The sequence below is a fragment of the Larus michahellis genome, chromosome 21 (assembly GCF_964199755.1).
Source record: "Larus michahellis chromosome 21, bLarMic1.1, whole genome shotgun sequence".
Taxonomy (NCBI): domain Eukaryota; kingdom Metazoa; phylum Chordata; class Aves; order Charadriiformes; family Laridae; genus Larus; species Larus michahellis.
In genome coordinates this window covers 1490934-1512081 of record NC_133916.1, presented here as the reverse complement: position 1 = coordinate 1512081, position 21148 = coordinate 1490934, and the positions used below count along the sequence as shown (strand labels likewise).

The following is a 21148-nucleotide window of genomic DNA, read 5'->3' as shown; positions in this document are numbered from 1 at the left end:
TGCCTGAATTGGGGATTAACGCAAAGAAGTGAAATCTTTAGTCTTGAGGTTGGCCATCTCTCAAATGCCAGGATGCCAAACATGCAAGCTGCCTCGGTAGCAGTGAGATCCTAAGTCAAGGGTGGGAACTGATGGCTGCTCTGTGCGTGGGATATTCTGTAACTCCTCCAGGGCTAAATACAGTCCCCAGTCCCAACTACAATCTAAGCCCCTCTAAATTAGACGTATCACGCGGGAAATTTGCATTGTTTTTCTGCTTTTTTAGTTTTGTTTGCTTGGTTGGTTTTTTAATAAGAATGTTTCCGTTAAAAATAATTGTCTTTTTAACTAAGAAATGTAAAATTATATCTGAAAGTGACCCTGAAAAAATTCAGGATTTGAACTGAATTTAAATTTATTTAAATATATTATGTTTCTGTGTCCTAGAATGAAATTGTAACAAATGCTAACATATTTTCTTTGGTTGTTGATGCAGTACACAACATATTGATTTTCTGTCCTTTTTTTTTCTCTCTTCCTGTAAATTATATCTCCTTCAATCAAACAATGCATCTTCAATACAGATGCCAAAGGAAAGAGGAGACAGGATGAAGGAGGTGAAAGAGAGAAATTTAATTGGCAAAAAGAAACATTGCCAGATATAGATGGGGCTAAGAAACTTCGACACAGAGAGCATCTTGGTGATGAAGACCATCTTATGGACACTGGCATGGAAAATGATGGCTGGTACAGAAACGATCAAGACGGCAGTCTAGGCCACTACACTGATGATGATGGAAGCCATAGATTTTTGGGAAAAGAGAGGCTACGCAAAGTCGACAGGAATGAAAAGATGGGGCTTGGGCAGTTTTCTGGAGCAGACCTAGATGGAGAGTCAGTGGAAAATGCTGGTAGTATCTTTGGGTTTAAGGGCTTTGGAGGCAAAAGTGGATTAAAGCCTATCCATGGCAAGGATTCTATGACAGGCAGCGCAGATACTGGTGATGAATTACAAGGAGCAGGTGAAAGGTATTCTGTGGGTGGCAGAGATCATGGTATGCTGGATGCTGTTAACATTGACATGGATGATGGAGAAGGTGTGGGCTCTCAGCATGACAAGGATGGTAAATTAGGTGATACTAGTTACAGAGCTGGCTTTGGGGGTATTGGAAGATTAGGTGCTACTGATGGAAATTCTGAGTTATATGGACTTGATCCAGATTCAACTGGAGTGGGACATGGTAAGGGTGATCAATTCAGTAGGACTGGTCCAGGGACTGGAGCTAGAAAGAATGCTGCAGGTACAGAGACTGCGGGAAGAATGGGGTTCCCCTATGGCAGGGACGGTCTGCCAACTGAAGTCGATATGAATGGAGCAAGTTTAAACAGAGAGGGACAAATAGGGACACCCTATGGCAAGGATGGCCTGCCACTTCATGCTAGCAGTCATTTAGGTCGGTCAGGAAGGTCTGGCTTGCTGTATGGCCCAGGTGGTCTTCCAGCTGGAGATGGGGTGATAACTGGTGCAGGTGACAGTACTATAGGGGAAATGGAGGCCTTATATGGTCCAGATGGTCAGCATGTTGGAGCAGGTGGTGCTGGTGTAGCTGGTGCAGGGGGAGTTGGGTCTCCCTATGGCAAGGATGGTCTCCCAGTTGGCGGTGGCATTGGTGGTGCTGGTGTAGCTGGTGCAGGAGGAGTTGGTTCTCCCTATGGCAAGGATGGTCTCCCAGCTGGAGCAGGCTTTGGTGGTGCTGGTGTAGCTGGTGCAGGAGGAGTTGGGTCTCCCTATGGCAAGGATGGTCTCCCAGTTGGCGGTGGCATAGGTGGTGCTGGTGTAGCTGGTGCAGGAGGAGTTGGGTCTCCCTATGGCAAGGATGGTCTCCCAGTTGGCGGTGGCATTGGTGGTGCTGGTATAGCTGGTGCAGGAGGAGTTGGGTTCCCCTATGGAAAGGATGGTCTCCCAGTTGGCAGTGGCATTGGTGGTGCTGGTGTAGCTGGTGCAGGAGGAGTTGGTTCTCCCTATGGCAAGGATGGTCTCCCAGCTGGAGCAGGCTTTGGTGGTGCTGGTGTAGCCGGTGCAGGAGGAGTTGGGTCTCCCTATGGCAAGGATGGTCTCCCAGCTGGAGCAGGCTTTGGTGGTGCTGGTGTAGCTGGTGCAGGAGGAGTTGGGGTTCCATATGGCAAGGATGGTCTCCCAGTTGGCGGTGGCATTGGTGGTGCTGGTGTAGCTGGTGCAGGAGGAGTTGGGTCTCCCTATGGCAAGGATGGTCTCCCAGCTGGAGCAGGCTTTGGTGGTGCTGGTGTAGCTGGTGCAGGAGGAGTTGGGGTTCCATATGGCAAGGATGGTCTCCCTGTTGGCGGTGGCATTGGTGGTGCTGGTGTAGCTGGTGCAGGAGGAGTTGGGGTTCCATATGGCAAGGATGGTCTCCCAGTTGGCGGTAGCATTGGTGGTGCTGGTATAGCTGGTGCAGGAGGAGTTGGGGTTCCATATGGCAAGGATGGTCTCCCAGCTGGAGCAGGCTTTGGTGGTGCTGGTGTAGCTGGTGCAGGAGGAGTTGGGTCTCCCTATGGCAAGGATGGTCTCCCAGTTGGCGGTAGCATCGGTGGTGCTGGTGTAGCTGGTGCAGGAGGAGTTGGGTCTCCCTATGGCAAGGATGGTCTCCCAGTTGGCGGTGGCATTGGTGGTGCTGGTGTAGCTGGTGCAGGAGGAGTTGGGTCTCCCTATGGCAAGGATGGTCTCCCAGTTGGCGGTGGCATTGGTGGTGCTGGTGTAGCTGGTGCAGGAGGAGTTGGTTCTCCCTATGGCAAGGATGGTCTCCCAGCTGGAGCAGGCTTTGGTAGTGCTGGTGTAGCTGGTGCAGGAGGAGTTGGGTCTCCCTATGGCAAGGATGGTCTCCCAGCTGGAGCAGGCTTTGGTGGTGCTGGTGTAGCTGGTGCAGGAGGAGTTGGGTCTCCCTATGGCAAGGATGGTGTCCCAGCTGGAACAGGGTTTGGTGGTGCTGGTGTAGCTGGTGCAGGAGGAGTTGGCATTCCTTATGGCAAGGATGGTCTCCCAGCTGGAGCAGGCTTTGGTGGTGCTGGTGTAGCTGGTGCAGGAGGAGTTGGGTCTCCCTATGGCAAGGATGGTCTCCCAGCTGGAGCAGGCTTTGGTGGTGCTGGTGTAGCTGGTGCAGGAGGAGTTGGGGTTCCATATGGCAAGGATGGTCTCCCAGCTGGCGGTGGCATTGGTGGTGCTGGTGTAGCTGGTGCAGGAGGAGTTGGGGTTCCATATGGCAAGGATGGTCTCCCAGTTGGTGGTGGCATTGGTGGTGCTGGTGTAGCTGGTGCAGGAGAAGTTGGGTCTCCCTATGGCAAGGATGGTCTCCCAGCTGGAGCAGGCTTTGGTGGTGCTGGTGTAGCTGGTGCAGGAGGAGTTGGTTCTCCCTGTGGCAAGGATGGTCTCCCAGCTGGAGCAGGCTTTGGTGGTGCTGGTGTAGCTGGTGCAGGAGGAGTTGGTTCTCCCTATGGCAAGGATGGTCTCCCAGCTGGAGCAGGCTTTGGTGGTGCTGGTGTAGCTGGTGCAGGAGGAGTTGGGTCTCCCTATGGCAAGGATGGTCTCCCAGTTGGCAGTGGCATTGGTGGTGCTGGTGTAGCTGGTGCAGGAGGAGTTGGGGTTCCATATGGCAAGGATGGTCTCCCAGTTGGTGGTGGCATTGGTGGTGCTGGTGTAGCTGGTGCAGGAGGAGTTGGTTCTCCCTATGGCAAGGATGGTCTCCCAGCTGGAGCAGGCTTTGGTGGTGCTGGTGTAGCTGGTGCAGGAGGAGTAGGATCTCCCTATGGCAAGGATGGTCTCCCAGTTGGCGGTGGCATTGGTGGTGCTGGTGTAGCTGGTGCAGGAGGAGTTGGGTCTCCCTATGGCAAGGATGGTCTCCCAGCTGGAGCAGGCTTTGGTGGTGCTGGTGTAGCTGGTGCAGGAGGAGTTGGGGTTCCATATGGCAAGGATGGTCTCCCAGCTGGCGGTGGCTTTGGTGGTGCTGGTGTAGCTGCTGCGGGAGGATTAGGATCTCCCTATGGCAAGGATGGTCTCCCAGCTGGAGCAGGCTTTGGTGGTGGTGGCATTGGTGGTGCAGGAGGAGTTGGGTCTCCCTATGGCAAGGATGGTCTCCCAGCTGGAGCAGGCTTTGCTGGTGTAGCTGGTGCAGGTGGAGTTGGGTCTCCCTATGGAAAGGATGGTCTTCCAGCTGGGGCTGGCATTGCTGGTGTAGCTGGTGCAGGGGGAGTTGGGTCTCCCTATGGCAAGGATGGTCTTCCAGCTGGAGCAGGGTTTGATGGTGCTGGTGTAGCTGGTGCAGGAGGAGTTGGGTCACCGTATGGCAAGGATGGTCTCCCAGCTGGAGCAGGCTTTGGTAGTGCTGGTGTAGCTGGTGCAGGAGGAGTTGGGTCTCCCTATGGCAAGGATGGTCTCCCAGCTGGAGCAGGCTTTGGTGGTGCTGGTGTAGCTGGTGCAGGAGGAGTTGGGGTTCCATATGGCAAGGATGGTCTCCCAGCTGGCGGTGGCATCGGTGGTGCTGGTGTAGCTGCTGCGGGAGGAGTTGGGTCTCCCTATGGCAAGGATGGTCTCCCAGCTGGAGCAGGCTTTGGTGGTGCTGGTGTAGCTGGTGCAGGAGGAGTTGGGTCTCCCTATGGCAAGGATGGTCTCCCAGTTGGCGGTGGCATTGGTGGTGCTGGTGTAGCTGGTGGAGGAGGAGTTGGGTCTCCCTATGGCAAGGATGGTCTCCCAGCTGGAGCAGGCTTTGGTGGTGCTGGTGTAGCTGGTGCAGGAGGAGTTGGGTCTCCCTATGGCAAGGATGGTCTCCCAGTTGACGGTGGCATTGGTGGTGCTGGTGTAGCTGGTGCAGGAGGAGTTGGGTCTCCCTATGGCAAGGATGGTCTCCCAGCAGGAGCAGGCTTTGGTGGTGCTGGTGTAGCTGGTGCAGGAGGAGTTGAGTCTCCCTGTGGCAAGGATGGTCTCCCAGCTGGAGCAGGCTTTGGTGGTGCTGGTGTAGCTGGTGCAGGAGGAGTTGGTTCTCCCTATGGCAAGGATGGTCTCCCAGCTGGAGCAGGCTTTGGTGGTGCTGGTGTAGCTGGTGCAGGAGGAGTTGGGGTTCCATATGGCAAGGATGGTCTCCCAGTTGGCAGTGGCATTGGTGGTGCTGGTGTAGCTGATGCAGGAGGAGTTGGGTCTCCCTATGGCAAGGATGTTCTCCCAGTTGGCGGTGGCATTGGTGGTGCTAGTGTAGCTGGTGCAGGAGGAGTTGGGTCTCCCTATGGCAAGGATGGTCTCCCAGTTGGCGGTAGCATCGGTGGTGCTGGTGTAGCTGGTACAGGAGGAGTTGGTTCTCCCTATGGCAAGGATGGTCTCCCAGCTGTAGCAGGCTTTGGTGGTGCTGGTGTAGCTGGTGCAGGAGGAGTTGGGGTTCCATATGGCAAGGATGGTCTCCCAGTTGGTGGTGGCATTGGTGGTGCTGGTGTAGCTGGTGCAGGAGGAGTTGGGGTTCCATATGGCAAGGATGGTCTCCCAGTTGGTGGTGGCATTGGTGGTGCTGGTGTAGCTGGTGCAGGAGGAGTTGGGTCTCCCTATGGCAAGGATGGTCTCCCAGTTGGCGGTGACATTGGTGGTGCTGGTGTAGCTGGTGTGGGAGGAGTTGGTTCTCCCTATGGCAAGGATGGCCTTCCAGCTGGGGCTGGCATTGCTGGTGTCGCTGGTGCAGGAGGAGTTGGGTCTCCCTATGGCAAGGGTGGTCTCCCTGCTGGCGCTGGCATAGCTGGTGTAGCTGGTGCAGGGGGAGCTGGGTATCCTTATGGCAAGGATGGTCTCCCAGCTGGTGCTGATTTTGCTAGTAGAGGTGGATTCAGCTCTGTATATGGCAAGGATGGTCTCCCAGTTGGCGGTGGCATTGGTGGTGCTGGTGTAGCTCTTTCGGGAGGAATTGGGTCTCCCTATGGAAAGGATGGTCTTCCAACTGGGCCTGTGGCAGGAGGTGCTCATTTTCCTTTTGGAGCTGAAGAAGTAGTGGGATTTCGCCATGGCAGGGATGCGATGCTGAGCAGAGGTCAAGGGTATAGAGGTGGAGCTGGAGGAGATGGTTTTTCCTCAGAAGGTGGTGGTGTTGGTGGCTCTGCAATTCGGGGAGCTGGGTCTCCCTATGGCAAGGGCAGTGGGTCAGATGGAGCCAGGGCTGGTGCGGGTGGTGTTGGCAGGTTCGGAGGTGATGAAAGGGATTTCCATGGTAAGGAAGGTGTGGTAGGTGGACGAGGTGGTGAACGTGGGCTGGATTCACATCCTGGCAAATCTTTTATGGGAGGTGAAACTGGAAAGGGCACTGCCAGTGATTTCAGAGGATCAGGGCACAAAGGTTCATCTGCTGACAGAGATTCACTTTCAGGTCAAGGAGATGGCAGAGGGAAGGGCAGAGATTTAGGACAGTTAGGCTCCCTTCATGGCAAAAATTCTGCCTTTGAAGGGGAAGGGAGTAATTATCATAACAGAGCTGCTGATGGGAGGAATTCAGGTGGTTTTAGTCAAGGTTCATTGGATTATGGTCAGATGTCAGATCTTTATGGTGGACCTCCTTCAATAAACCAGAGAAAAGAGGAACCCGGCCTTGATATGAAAGCAAATGATTTCTTGATCAATGCAGAAAGTATTGGAAAAAGAAGACGTTATTGCCTAGATGATCTGAAAGGTATGTGTTTAATTGATGAATTCTGTATTGCTGGTCTTTCCATTTTGATACTCACAGAGAGAAATTGAATCTTAGGGTTTAGACAAATGTAGCTATATGTAGAAATTTGGTTTTGCTGAGATCCGTTCCTAATTCCACCACTGATTTGCTGTTCGACCTTACACAATTCACTCAGATCAAACTGCCTTAAAAATCTAAATGATCTTTGTTTAAAATATCTAGAACAGGCATCATCTGTTCATTCAAATAGATTATTCAGATCCACATGGAACAGACTTCAGTTCGCAAACATACTAGTTCCCACATATAGTTTCGAGGAATATGGCCGTGTTTCTTTGACGTTGTTCCAATTTAAACCTTGTTATTTCACTTGATATCTTCTAACGTCTAGTGCAAATACCTGTGGTTTTCCAAGTTCTGGGAACAAATCTGTGCCTGAGTCTATTGGATTAATATGCACATTGGGCCTAATATAAAGAGCTCTTTTCTCTTGTAACATGAGAAATAATAAAGTGTATAGCAAAAGGAGAGTAACGTGTATGCAGCCGCTTGACCAACACCAGTGGCTACACTAGCAAGATGAGAACGTGGAAACTGTAGAAATGAGGAACTTCACATGTATAACCAGAGGGGAATATTCATCTAATGGACTTGCTGGCAAGTTAGAAATTATCAAGGCAACCAAAACACAACTATAAATAAGGAAGCTAAATCAACAAAACTGGAGCTAATAGGGAAGGAGGTGGGGTGTTTATTAGAGAGAGGGAATGAGGATGTTAATGGAGAAGAACTTGGGAAAGGAAAGAGGAATAAAGAGGATAGAAAATAGTGGGACTTGGGGCTGTTTATGGGAAACTGGTTGGGCAGCCTGTGTCTGGTCAGTGCAGAGGAAAAGAATCAAGTGATATATCCATAGCCTGGAGCAGCCTATTTTTTCCCACTGGCTGTTGAGGGAGCCAAGACAATTAGCATAGACTGAAAATAGCAAATCTGTAGATGGATAATGTGATTTGTGATGAATCCATTGCCCATGAGGTTGGTGTTGGGACTCTATTGTATGAGGCCAGCTGGTGCGTCCCTCCACTGCAATGGGTTGATGCCAGCTGGCCCACAGTGTTGTGGTACAAAAGCCTGTCAAGACTATGGTATACATTTTTTTAAAGCTCTCTTTTCTCCTCGCACACACATGCATTTTCATCCATGTATTTCTCTCTGTCAGTGTAACGCAGAGTTAGCATCTTTTCAACGTTTTCTTTTCTGAATGTTCAGCACCACGCTGTCGTCTCGACAAACACTTATTTGATGTCAGAGTCCTGAAAGGCGAACCAGCTGAGCTGTCTTGCACTGTCAGTAAACATGACGTGACAGGAACCTGGTTTAAAGATGGATTAAAGGTTGGTGTCCTCTAGCTACTGTTTTCTTGAGTGTTATGGTTTGAGAAACCCGCAACAATTTATTATCATTTAGACAGTCATTCTATCACCCAATGACCCCTCCACGACACCTGAGAAGGGGAATCGGGGAAAACCAAGGAAACCCGAGGGTTGAAACATAAATAGATTTAATAGGATAAGACTAAGTAATTAACATTAATAACACTAAAGAACCAATATTGATCCTGATACCAATATAAAATATACCGGGATTATATTCAGCCCATTCTATCACAGGGAGTTGTGCGCTCCAGCAGGGACGGCAAATGTGGGACACTGTGGGCACTGCGGCTTCAGGAGGAAGGGAAGGGAAGGGCTCAGGGCTCTGGCACGGGGGCAAGAGGTTCTCTGGTCCACTGCCATCAAGGGAGAGAGAGAGAGTATTACACAGCAAACCTTCCAGTTTATACTGAATGTGATGTTCATGGTATGAAATAATCCTGTTGGCAGCTTGGGTCAAGTGCCCAGGTCTCGCTCCTCCTCATCCTTGCATTGGCGAGCTCGAAAACACTGAGACCTTGAATCTCACATAGCCTAGCTGGCTATAAAGTAAATATTGTCACAAATTCAGACACTAGAGTCTTCTAAAAGTGCAGTTTCCACAAGTATTAGAAGAGAAATTAATCCTATGTCACTCAAACCAGGACACTGGGTTAGCAGTACTCTGCTCTCTGGCTCTACTTCTTATTCAGTGTCATGTCAAGGTGTCCTTCCCTCTGCCAGTCTTACTGCCGTCTGAGTATGGCCCAGGCAGGAGCCTTTTGATAATAAAATTCTTGATAGAAACCCAGCAAGATTTCTCCCCCTTCCTGCTACAAGGCATTGCCATTCTTGCTAACAACAGGAGGCTTTGTGTTTTCCATTCTTTTTCATGGGTGGAGATGGTGTGTGTCTCTTCCTTGCAATGCAATCCTTTTTCTTTTCCTTGATGAGTGAGAGAAATATGCAAAAAGTGAGGGAAAATCTTCAAAGAATCCTTCGGGCAGGCATAACACAAAGCGTACTCTTTCAAATTCGTGCATAAGGTCAAGCATAGACATCATATTCCATGTTCCAAAACAACACTGAAGAGTAATTCCAGCTGTGGCATCCAGATGAGACTGTAGGAGTTCTGAGGTGTCATACTCGAGCATGGCCTAAAGTTTTTGTCATTAAGAATAGAAAGAGAGAGCTTGGAGATTTTACTAAAATTTATCTTAATGGACTTTGAATCAAGTCTTTGTGGGGACTATGTTGATAATGCTTACATGCAACGTTACCAGATGAGTAACCACAGAATATTATAGTAATTAAACATGCATGTCATTCATCAATCTTTTCAGTTAATTTCAAATTTTTGTCTGTCCAGTTTAATTTTGGATTGCCCTTTTTTTTTCTTTTTTTTTGAGAATGGGTCTCTGTGCTTTATGTCGTAGTTAACCAGCATGGATGGAGTCTATTTCGAAAAAGAAGGTCTAGTCCACAAACTAATTATTAACAAAGTGGAAGATATTCACGCTGGGAGATACAGGTTTGAAGGTGGAGATGTAAAAACGGAAGCTTCAATTTTTGTTGAAGGTGAGTCTATTCAAACTACCAATGCAGCGTGTTAGCCTTGATGGGCTTTAAATGTAATATGTTTTCTCAGAGATCTATAGTTGGTTATTGAGACAACTTTATTATAAAGAATTACGGTGCAAATGGGAGATAGTTTTTGTACAGGTTGGTGCATTTTGTATTGACAAGTTTAACTGGGGAGCCTTCCTGAAAAGCTTCTATTATTAACTCAAAGAATTTGGGGTGCACATAACGCTTTATCAGACAAGATTCTTCATTCTTGTGTTTAGTGTATTGCCTATGAGAAATTTGCCCAGGGAAAAGGACAGTATGATACCACAAGTACTTTGTGATAACTATCCTGTACATGCATGTACGTGAAGCACTGAGCGTGCAACTAAAGGTGAAGGTCCAAACGTTGTGAGCTTCTAAGCATTGTTGGCAGCATCCTGAGGGAAGCCCGTCCCGCCAAGGTGAGCCTTATCCTCTTTGAGTTGCAGTTTTTAATGGCCTTGTATCATCTGCTTAGATCCTCCACAGGTTGACAAAGTTCTCCTCAAAAACTTATCGAGTGTGCCTACTGTGGCCAAGGCAGGGGAGAAAGTAAAGATCAAAATCCCTTTCGAGGGCCGGCTGCCAGTCAGAGCGACGTGGCTAAAGGACAGAATGGAGCTAATAGATGACACAAGGATTCGCGTTGATAAAACAGAGACCTTTACCATGCTGTCCATCGCCAGCAGTGAGAGAAAGGACTGTGGGGATTACAAAGTCAGGCTGAAGAATGACAGTGGGGTCCTGGAGATCGACTTAAAGCTTGTGGTAACAGGTAAGTGCCCCATAACATCCCCTGTGGCTTTCATTGTAAGGCTTAGGCAGGGAACCCATTAACACTGGTGACGATCTTATTGAGAGCTACTGGGTATTCCAAGATGAGCAAGACTATGTAATTTTCCACTAAATCAGGGTACAAGTAAAGATCGCTGACATGTTTATTGCCCTTTAGTACAAGGTGACACGAATCTAGTTTGGTTTTGCGTGGTCTCAGCAGCTGAGTTTTGAATGTTGGGTGACTATGGGAGATAGGGCTATGCGCAACAGCCAAATCTAAAATGGATTATCGAGACCAAATTCAGCCCTACCATAAAGGTCTGCGCTCTTTTGGAAGACCAGAAATGGTGTTCCTCCTTCTGAGCAAGCTGAATCGGTGCAGTCCTTATGAGAACAGTTAGCCCATGGGGCAAGGGCCTGGCTTCCACCTCTCTTCCTTATCAAAAGTTAGAAGAGTGGAAGTTTTGAAGAGGCGATTCAAGTGCCCAGCTCTCATTCTGCAACGATGCATGTATTCCATCAGAAATGGAGTCTCCCAGCAAGAGACAGTGTCTGCGCCAAACCCAGGAGCACGTTTGGGTCTAGAGACACCTCACAGTCTCTCTGTGTTCGTCTTTTCAGACAAGCCACAGCCGCCTGCAGGACCCATCAAAATTGTGGAAAGCTCTGCAAACGACATCACCATTCAGTGGAATCCCCCAAAGGATGACGGGGGCAAACCAGTGCAAAGCTACATTATCGAGAGGCAGCAGGTAGGCAAGAGCGACTGGGTGACTTTGGGAGAAACCCCCAAGAGCTGCACTACCTTCACTACTAACAAAGTGGAACAAGACGTGAGCTACTACTTCAGGGTGAGAGCTGTGAATGCCGAGGGCACTAGTGACGCGCTGGAATCAGATGAAGTGAAGGCTGTCAGTAAAGGTAAGGAAGAAATTTTCCTGACAACTGTCTCGGAATTTCTTTAACAAAGATGACATCAAAGAATGCGTTTTGGATGATGCTACAGATCTGAACTTGAATCAAGGCTGTGAAGTCTTCACACAAATCTGGGAGATTGCAAATAGAGACTCGAAGTTTATTGTGGGCTTTGGTGATGTTGAGTGAGATGGTGTAACATGCTCAGTTATGCTCCGTTCTGAATTGGAAAGCGAGTTTCATGAGGGAAATGCAGTATGCAGCTAGATCAGAGAAAATTTTCCCCGGGGTGGCTACAAAGGTAACATGTGAGGCCTTTTCTTAACTCCCTAGGCAAAGGAGTGTCTCCGTATGTGCAGCATTTTTCAGTATGACCACTTCATTCTCCTGATTTCCAAACAACTAATTCTATTCTTTGTCCTTCAATTAATTTAAATATTTAATTTAATTTAAAGTTTTGCCATGAGCATGAATGTAGAGAGAAAGCAATGCTCTCTTCTGTTTCCAATTTTCTTCTTACTACATTCTCCTCATGATTATGAGAAGGCTTGGGTGTAAAGAAAATCCATTCCATTTCCAGTTTCTGTCATTAAAAGCAAGAATAATGCTGACTTTTCCCACCATGTAAGAATAACCTGCCTCACTCTGTAGGCCAACAGTGGAATTGTGAGTCGTGATGACGGGAGGTCAGTCATGGATACAAAATTCAGGAACAGAGGTCCGTGCTGGATCCTGTTTGTGTGGGGAATAGGATACACAGCTTCAGGCCTCAGTCAGGTTTCCAAAACGCATCCTTATGAATACCTTGGGGAAACTAGAAGAAGAAATGCCACAGAACACTTTCTTATCTTGCAATAAAAATACACCTGCTAATAATGACACATTAATCTCTTTCTAGCTTCACCTGGTGCCCCAGATCCCCCTGAGATTGTCAGTGCCAGCAGAGACACCATCACAATATCCTGGAAAATGCCTCGTAAAACTGGCAGTTCCCGAATTGTGGGATACATCGTTCAGAAACGCAAGAAGGGTACCACGACCTGGCTGCCAGTCAACAATGTGCCTATAGCGGGTAGGTAGCTTAAATCCCAGAACAGACTGGAGGAAAAGACAAAAGGGTCAGCTGGGTTCTGGAGGTAACACGCTGGTCTTTGTGGAGCTGCTGCCTTCTAACTCCTTGCTTTCTGCTTAGGATCTTATATCTCTTCACATCAGTGTTTTTCCTGTGAATTCTTGGGCTGCTGACTGTCCCCATCAAAACCATATTAGCCCTGGCTGAAGTTTTACCTTCTTTTCTTTCACAGCTCTAGCGTACGTGTCTTTTCACAAGTAAGGTTACGCAGCTGTGCCATACCAAAGCCAGGTCTTGGATTTATCTACGGCTGAATGACTGGGAGGAGGATTATGACTATTTTTTTTTTCTAGATTGTGTGCAAACATACGGCTGGGGAAGAGTGCAGAGAAGCTCACTGCTGCATCCTGGGGCATAGCTCCTCTAGAGATAAAATAATGTCTTCAATTTCTGTAAATAAAGTCTTCACATGCAGAACTAGTGTCCTTAGTCCTCATGCTAGGAACTCGGCAGACAAGAATTTATAAATATGAGGAAGATAAAGAAAGCCAAGTGATGTGTATGAGCTCCAAAACGTGTTTTGACTGTAGCTATCAATTATCTATCAGCTGCAGGCTAGGACTTCTTATCAGGTATAGAAGAGTTTAGGATTAATCCTATGAGGAAAAGCACTGTTTATCCTTTCTCTAACTTTAATAACTCCCAAATACTGTTTGATTTGAAAGGAAATACAATGAACACGTCCCAGCGCGGTAGGGTAGGGAAAGGCAGGGGAATTGGCGACAGCTCCTGGGAATTATTCAGTGCACAGTTTTACATGGAGTAAATGTTGTTGTCTCACCCTTTCCTGCTTCGGGAAGAGCTTACCTGAGCCAACCTGTTCCTTTTCTTTCTGCAGACAGGAAGCTGAAGATGACCAGTCTCAAGAAAGGTCTGCAGTATGAATTTCGCGTGGCAGCTGTCAATGCTGCTGGCATAGGAGATGCCAGTGAACCATCACAGCCTGCGTTTGCACGGGATTCCACGAGTAAGTGCGCTGCCCCCATCCTTCCGCCTTGGGAATACATAAAGCTGGCGGTGTAGACTGGCGATGTTAGTGGAGAGGCAACATTTTTAAACGCTTTGTAAAGTGTGTGAAGACAAAGATCAAACAATTGGGGGATGTTTCGTGGCTGAGAATCTGCTACCAGCATGAGAAAGGAATGGAAGGATTTCCTGTGCGATGTCTCAGTCAAGATGTGGCAGACTCCCTGCGTGGGAGTTACGTGGAGTGTGGAGAAGTTTTCAGGATGGGCTGCAAACCATTTCAGGAGTGGTGCAGATGGTACCGCACAGCTGGCAAGTGCAGGCATCTGGATCCAGCCTCGAAGAGCTGGGACAAGGGGGAGGCAAGACAGCAGGTTGGGTATCCAGTGCACTTCAAGAATGTTGGGGAATCTCAGGAAGTGACGGAATAGAGGGGACAGAAATCCTAGAAAAATAGTTTAAATAAAATTTCTCTTTTCAGAATCCCCAGGTCAAGTGCAGGACCTTAAAGTGAGCAGCAGTGACAGCACTAGTGTCACCTTGACATGGAAGAGACCTGAAGCAAAAGAAGGAAGTGACGTGAACGGCTACGAGGTGGAGATGCGGTCTTCTAACAACCTCAACTGGACCAAATGCAACGCTCTTCCCATAGAGGTGACCACTTACACAGTTAAAGGCCTCCTAGCCAAGGAGAGGTACTTCCTACGGGTGAGAGCCCTCAATGACAGTGGTCCAGGAGAAGCTGCAGAGGTTGAAGCTTTCATCGAAGCTGCTGCCCCTGTAGGTAGGTCAAAGTGAGCTGCGTTCAGAATGAGCAAAGTCATTCTAGAGGTAACAGGATGCAGACAAGGTCCGTAGGTCACTGTGATGGGCTTCTTTCAAGTCCCAGGCTGTAACAGAAGGACAAGTACTACACTGCTCCTTCCTCTACAGCGTGGTCCTATTTGGTGACCTCATCAGGAAATTCTGAAGGTTTAACTGATAATAAATGTGCAATACACAGTGCTCAACTCATGTTCAAAACTCATTACGATAAAAGAACCCCCAAAACTGTATTTTTTCCTGGGATTTACATTTTGCCCCACGTGCAGAGCTACACCACAGCCATGACAGACAGGAACCACACGCACCTTATGCATACCCATGTTCTTTGAAGGAAAAAAATAGTTTTCAGTCTATTTCTATACAGTGTTGTGGAATTAAGCATTTTATTTCATTCTCTTTAATTGCAATGGTTATATTGTTTTTTGTAAATTTTATTTTCCTTTTCAATTTTCTAGTTTAAAAGTTTTCGCCATTTTCACTTTTTCACCTTTTTTTTTTACAATCTGTAGCTCTGGTTTTTTTTTTCCTGCTGTTTGGGAATGTTGCAGAAATACAGAACTAAGAGATTTGTGAGGAATTTGTCTTCCTTAATTTGGGTTCTAAGTCAAAATGTCTACTTTTGGCCTATGCCTGGAGACTCCTTTTACAATCAGTCAGTGAACAGATGAGTATAGGTCATCCGGGAAGCAGTTTTTTCCGTTTAAACTGGAAACGCTAAATACAATTTAGCACTATTGTATTTGGCATTGCTAGAAAAATGCTAGATACAATCATGTATTATATTGATGAAAAGAGAAAAGAAATAAAAAATATTTTAAATGCTAAAAAAATTTACTTTTAAGAAACTTAGGCCTGTTTCCTGAAGATATTCTGTACTCCCTATTGCACGAATATTGCGGAAGTGTCCGCTGCGATTTCCTTTTCCCCAGCTGTCGTTTTACACAAAAGATCATCCACGTGGTGGGGTAAAGCATGCCAAGGAGCCAGTTTCTCTGTGATTGAGACATCACGTGTATACAAACATTGTGAATGTATTTTTACATCGTTTCCCCTTGTTTAGTCATAGTGATAAATAGATAGTAAGAAAATTTGAAAGGTGTAAACTCTGGTTCTGAACCGAGGAGCTTTTTTTCCACAGTACCACTCCGAGTTTATCAACAGCCCGCAGAGCAGCTGTGGGAAAGGCGTTAGGGGTATCGAACACAGGCGGAAGAGTTTGTCAGCCAGTGACTCTGTAATGACGTACAACTTTTTATTGTAATCACTGCCTTTTCCAGTTCCTCCCAGGTTCCTAATAGATGACACCGTGAAAAGCTTCCTAGTTATAAAAGCAAGAAGTACCATCCGAGTGAATATTCCCTTTGAAGTAAGTATTCCACTGTGTTTGTGAGAATTCCCCATCTGTTTTTCTGTTGTAGTCAATAGCAGACATGAAAACTGAGCTAATATTTTCTTGGCGTGGAATTTTGTTTACCGGGCACTGGGCAGATCCTTTAGCCTGCCTGTGCTGTGTACGCTTTCTGCACGAGGGAAACATGAACAAGAATTCAGCCCTCGCTCTTGGCATTAGTGTTTTATGAGATTGTGGTCATTCGTTAACCTCTGCAAACAAGGCACAATGCTGTCCATCCACCCATATCAGCATTGGCATCATCTGGTACACATCCGTCAGAGTTTAAAAATCAGCTGGTTTCCCCCTAACCCTTTTGGAAGGCCTTGGGGTAGCGTTTCTAGCAACATCCTCTATGTGTTTGTCTCACTAAGCAGCAGGACTTAAACCGTATGACGTGAGAAATAGACACGTGCTGACAGGAATCCTGTGGGCTTTGACGTAAGCTTGGAACACCCCGGGTAAAGCCTGGGATATCAACAAGAGGTTGAGGAAGGCAGAGTGTGTGTATTTGCTGGCCTTTCCTTTCTCCTAATCTCTTCGAGAACAGAGACCAAAGATGGCACAATGGAAATGAAGACTTTGAGGATGTTTTTTCTTTCCAAAACCAGCGGATCTTTTTAAAAGTAGAAAATATTAACTACTGAACTCATCTGTTGTTCTTGATCTAGCACGCCTTTTTTGACATAGTTAACCTGGACACCTCGCTACAATAACATTCTTAAGAGACACAGAGGAAGAGGAAAGTTACAAAGAAACTTTAAAGCAGCCCTTTATCCAGGGCTCTTAGATCCCTCTTGGATCCATGTTTCTAAATATTACTTTACTGTGTCATATAGGTATACGTTTGGGACAAGATAATGAAACTAAAGATGTAAAGACGCAATCTGGAGGCAAAACTAGGGGACTGTCACTCGTGTTGTTCTTTACAGGCATCTCCAGATCCAGTGGTGACCTGGTTAAAGGATGGGCTTCCTCTTCCAGACCAGGCTGCAGTACACACCAAAGATGGTACCACCCAGCTGCTGATTGGAGCTGCCGAGTACACTGACACCGGCACCTACACCATTGAGCTCCAGAACGGGTTAGGGAAAAGAGAAACATTCAGCTTCCAAATTCAAGTTACAGGTAACTCACTCACCACCATAAATACGTACCGATTTGCTGCAAAAAGGCGGTAGGCAACGACCTGAGTTCAGCACGGTGAGCTCTGGTGCGGTTAAGCCATGCAGGCACAGGGAGAACTAGAGTACAACGTCCCATGAGGCTCAGCCTGGCCACTTTGTGATATCACTTGGCTGTGTCTGCAGGACAGAGAAATCTACTGATTAAACTTACACCCGGCTTCCGGAGTGACTCTGCTTAAAAAGGCACGGTCCCACAGATGGAGAGTGCAGACCAGAGGAGAGTAGTTCATGCTCTTTGTAACAGTCAGCAGCAGGCTGTAGGACATTTAGTCATACCTACAACAACTCCATATGCTGTCTTCCTAAGAGGTGAAAAAGTTTAGCAGTACCAGCCCGCATCTCATCCCTACGAGAAGGGAAGGAGGCCCAGCGACGCAGATGTTCAGTTAACGCCAAATCAGTTTGTGTGTCTGGAGAAGGAATCAAATTTTGCCCCTTCTAATGACCAGGATGTTTACTCAGCCCCCAGCCACAGAATGGCCTTAAAGTTTTTAGGGTTCTGTACTGTGCCACTTTCTCTACGTCTTTGATATTCCTTGCCTTCATCTGACAGACATCCCGCAACCGCCTGGACCTATTCAATTGCAAGAGAATGTTCCAAATACAGTAACAGTGACCTGGATGCCGTCAGCATCTGAGAAATGGGAAAGTAATCTCTACTACACAGTCCTGAAACGCGAATCACAGAAGGGCTTGTGGCATGTGGTGGGTGACCTCATCTACACCAACAAGTTCACATTCACCAAACTGATCCCAGGCCGGGACTACTACTTTAGGGTTGTGGCTAAAAATAGCTTGGGAGCCAGTGGTCCGTCTGAAACTGTGCAGCCTTGGAGAATTCGAAAACCAAAGGGTAAAACAGCTTTTATAAATATTTTTCTGTATGTTGTCATGCTTTGTTTCTTCTATTGTTTTTAACACACCATCCTGAAATGGGTCTCTCCTCCTGTGAACATTTAGTTACCCAGGAGAAGAATGCATAGAGATACCCTAAGAAATTCCAGTTTGGCAGGGAAGGCTTGTCCTTTCCGCATGGACATTGTGCAGATAGATCCTTTATTTCCAGTCATGGTACCATGTAGTTCATTACAAAATTAATGCCCAGGAAAATCTAAGGCTTAAGCTTTGCAGAAACCAAAGTTTCTGACTTCAAAGTTAAATTCTGCCCAATTTGAGAAGAAACTCAGATTACAGTCCGTAGGTGCATGGGATCTCTGGCAATTTGCAGTGCAGAATGCCAGACATTCTGCACAACCAAGTGTCCTGGGTGAAACCCGGTCCTTTAAACCCTGCCTTCTGTTGCTGTGGAGCAGTATCCGAGTGCGCGTTTCTATGTTGCTCGTTTTTTTTTTTTTTTTACAGTTGAATGTCAAGTCAAACCACAGATATACAAAGGAGTGAATCAAAACCAGCCCCCGAGATTCCTCGTCCCATTGAAGCCTCATGTGGTGACCACTGGGAGCGAGTGCCATATGAGCTGTGCGGTTGGAGGCCACCCACCTCCGAAGGTCACGTGGTACAAGGACAATAGAGACCTCTCCAGTGATCCTTCCTATTTTTGCACAAACGACTTTGGCGTCTGCTCCCTGGTTGTCCTAGGTGTCACAAAACATGATGAAGGAGAATATATGGTAGAAGCCACTAATGAAGTGGGCCGTGCATTCACCAAAGCCTTCCTCACTATTAAAGGTAACTCTTTAACGCTTCTCTTCCTTCATTGTGTGACATCAAGATATGTCACTGCTGTCAAGATGCCTTATAAGTGGTAGCCATACAGCTCTATTTACTGACAAGAGCAATCTCCCATAAGGCAGTGTATATTTGGACTGCTTTAATGAATTTTGAATTTACCTGCTAGTTATAAAGTATGAAACAGAAATAGGAATGACAAGGCAGATGTGAGAAAAACACTTGATTTCTACACGAGACAAAGATTTTGGTTGACCTTGAGCAAATCTTTTAGAAAGAAATACCCCATCTTCATTTAATAAGATAACATCTAGGTTAGATTTTTCTGCAGTGCAGGAGCTGCAGAATAGAAGATTCTGCAAGATGTGCAAGGTTAGGTGAAGCGGTGAGGAAAAAGCTGGTGTTAAGTGGCCAAAGGCAATGAGAAGGGAGGAAAGAGAGAAACGTGGTATATGAGTTAAATGGGATCCCTGGGGATCCTGGTGTGAACAGAGAATCAATGTATTTGACTGAGGATAGACGCGTGGTGGGTATACTTATGGATAAATATCACTGGCAATTTTACTCCATTCATTATGAGATATCATAGAATCACAGAATACCGGGTTGAAGGGACCTCAAGGATCATCTGATCCAACCTCTCCTGACAAAAGCACAGTCTAGACGAGATGGCCCAGCTCCCTGTCCAGCTGAATCTTAAGAACGTACAATGTTGGGGAATCCGCCGCTTCCCTGGGGAGATTGTTACAACATCTGATTGTTCTCACTGTGAAAAGGTTTCCTCTTGTGTCCAATCGGAATCTCCCTGGGAGTAACTTGTACCCGTTACCCCTCATCTTTTCCATGTGGAAAGCCCATATCCTTTACTCTGAGTCAGATATTTTCCTTTTAATGCCATTCAGAATACCTTGCTGGGATTATATGAATGGAGAAATGGGTCAGTTAAATCCCTGGAATCCTTTTCTAATTGGTCTTTTTGGCCCCGTGACTTTTCAGGTCCCCCTTCCCAGTGTACCTTGCAGACTGTCTCCCTCATTGCAATATTGAGCTGCTTCTCTCTTTCTCTTGTTTTCAGACTCCACCCTGTAGCGTGACCTTCCTGAGAACATCTCTGCTCTGCTGTGCAAATGAGAAGGTTTTCACTGGGAACTGGCTCTGTACGAAGGCTATGTATTTATTTCCAGATGCGCATTATAGCCTGAGTGTTTCATTTTTCAGATCCAGTAGTTGCATTTGGAACATGATGCTGCATTGTAGTCAAAACGGGGAAAAAATGCTTTAAGAGAATTGTATCTTTTCATAATGAACACGGCTTTCCATTAGACCTTTAAAACACAGATAAGAAGCTTCAGGAACACAGAAGATGAGAGGAAAAATAATTGGCCGAAATGAAACGTTCCATGGAGACGCAGGCATGAGAGATCAATCTGCCACACCACTCACCTGCTGTGGGCTGCAACAAGGCTATTTCTTAACACCAGAGATGTATGAAGCTGGCCTTTTAGCGTGTGGCTTTCTAATCCGAAGCAATCATTTTAGTTTCCGTATAATTCTCAGCAGGTTTCCTAATTCTGGTAGAAGCAGTTCTGCATGTATTCCACTACCAGTAGCAGCTAAGTATATTATTTCCCTTAACCTCTATGTTGAAAAGAGTATCTGCCTGCTAGTTTTATCTGGGCAAGAGATAAATTCTTCAAGTAGGCTAACACGGGGTAGTGCTACTCCCAGCGAACATGCATTGATGGGAATGAAAATGGAGATCTAGAACCAGTTGTGTTAGTGTGAGCTGTACTTAAAAAACCTGCTATGGCACGTGCTGCAAAAAAGGATATATCAGTCCTAAACTACCACATTAGTATCCCCTTTGAAACATAACTGCCCCTGCCTCGTGACATTGCTAGAGTGTTTTTGCCTGATGCAAAAAGAGGTTAAAAGTCTTTCATGTTTGACCAGAAATACGAGGTACCACCGGAGATCCTCTGCCACGGCTGGGGGATTCCACCGCTGAGCAGAGAAGGAGACTGGAAAGCAAAAATGTTACGGTGACTGTCCGAACGTAGAGCATTGTAGCCTTAGCACCAAAGGTGCTTTGATGACAGCATCTAGAAGACAGGAGAGCATAGATCAGAGACTCAAAGCCACTGGATCCTCAGGCAGCCAGTCAAACATTTATGTGGGGCTGAAATGTTCTTTTTGATTATATTTTGTACAATGTTGTACAGACCTAGCAACAGTAGATGATGAAATTAAACCATGGTTCAGTAAAATCTACCATGAGTAAGTGTTTATTTTGGAGAAAGAAGCCCAGCCAGTTCCTGAATGCCAGTCCACGTCCGGTGCAGTTTTCATACGTAATGGCTGTATAAGTTCACTCTTCATCCTGAATTGCGTATGTAGGTTCCTGTTTAATCTTGGAAGAACAGAAGAACAACAGATGTAAGGCTTTTATGAGTCTATTTCTCGCTAATATCTGAACGTGCTGATGGAGTGGCAGCATAGTGCAGTCTCTAATCATGCAATTTAGGTTCAAAAAAAGTATAATAATGTGCGTGGCAGCATAA

General features: G+C 46.7%; 1 protein-coding gene across 6 annotated transcripts in view; it reads left to right on the top strand.

Moving 5' to 3' along the window:
• IGFN1 (immunoglobulin like and fibronectin type III domain containing 1) overlaps positions 1-20858 on the top strand; it is a 41652-nt gene extending 20794 nt beyond the window's left edge. For all 6 annotated transcript variants that reach the window (XM_074564469.1, XM_074564473.1, XM_074564472.1 and 3 more), the window contains 13 exons: positions 564-6686; positions 7956-8080; positions 9535-9676; positions 10185-10481; positions 11105-11404; positions 12297-12470; positions 13369-13497; positions 13978-14280; positions 15599-15687; positions 16644-16839; positions 17452-17751; positions 18261-18587; positions 19663-20858. In XM_074564469.1, the coding sequence (XP_074420570.1) occupies positions 564-6686; positions 7956-8080; positions 9535-9676; positions 10185-10481; positions 11105-11404; positions 12297-12470; positions 13369-13497; positions 13978-14280; positions 15599-15687; positions 16644-16839; positions 17452-17751; positions 18261-18587; positions 19663-19676 (8519 nt within the window). In that variant the 3' untranslated portion in view covers positions 19677-20858. The remainder of the gene's footprint in view (positions 1-563; positions 6687-7955; positions 8081-9534; positions 9677-10184; positions 10482-11104; positions 11405-12296; positions 12471-13368; positions 13498-13977; positions 14281-15598; positions 15688-16643; positions 16840-17451; positions 17752-18260; positions 18588-19662) is intronic.
• Positions 20859-21148: the final 290 nt, after the last annotated feature.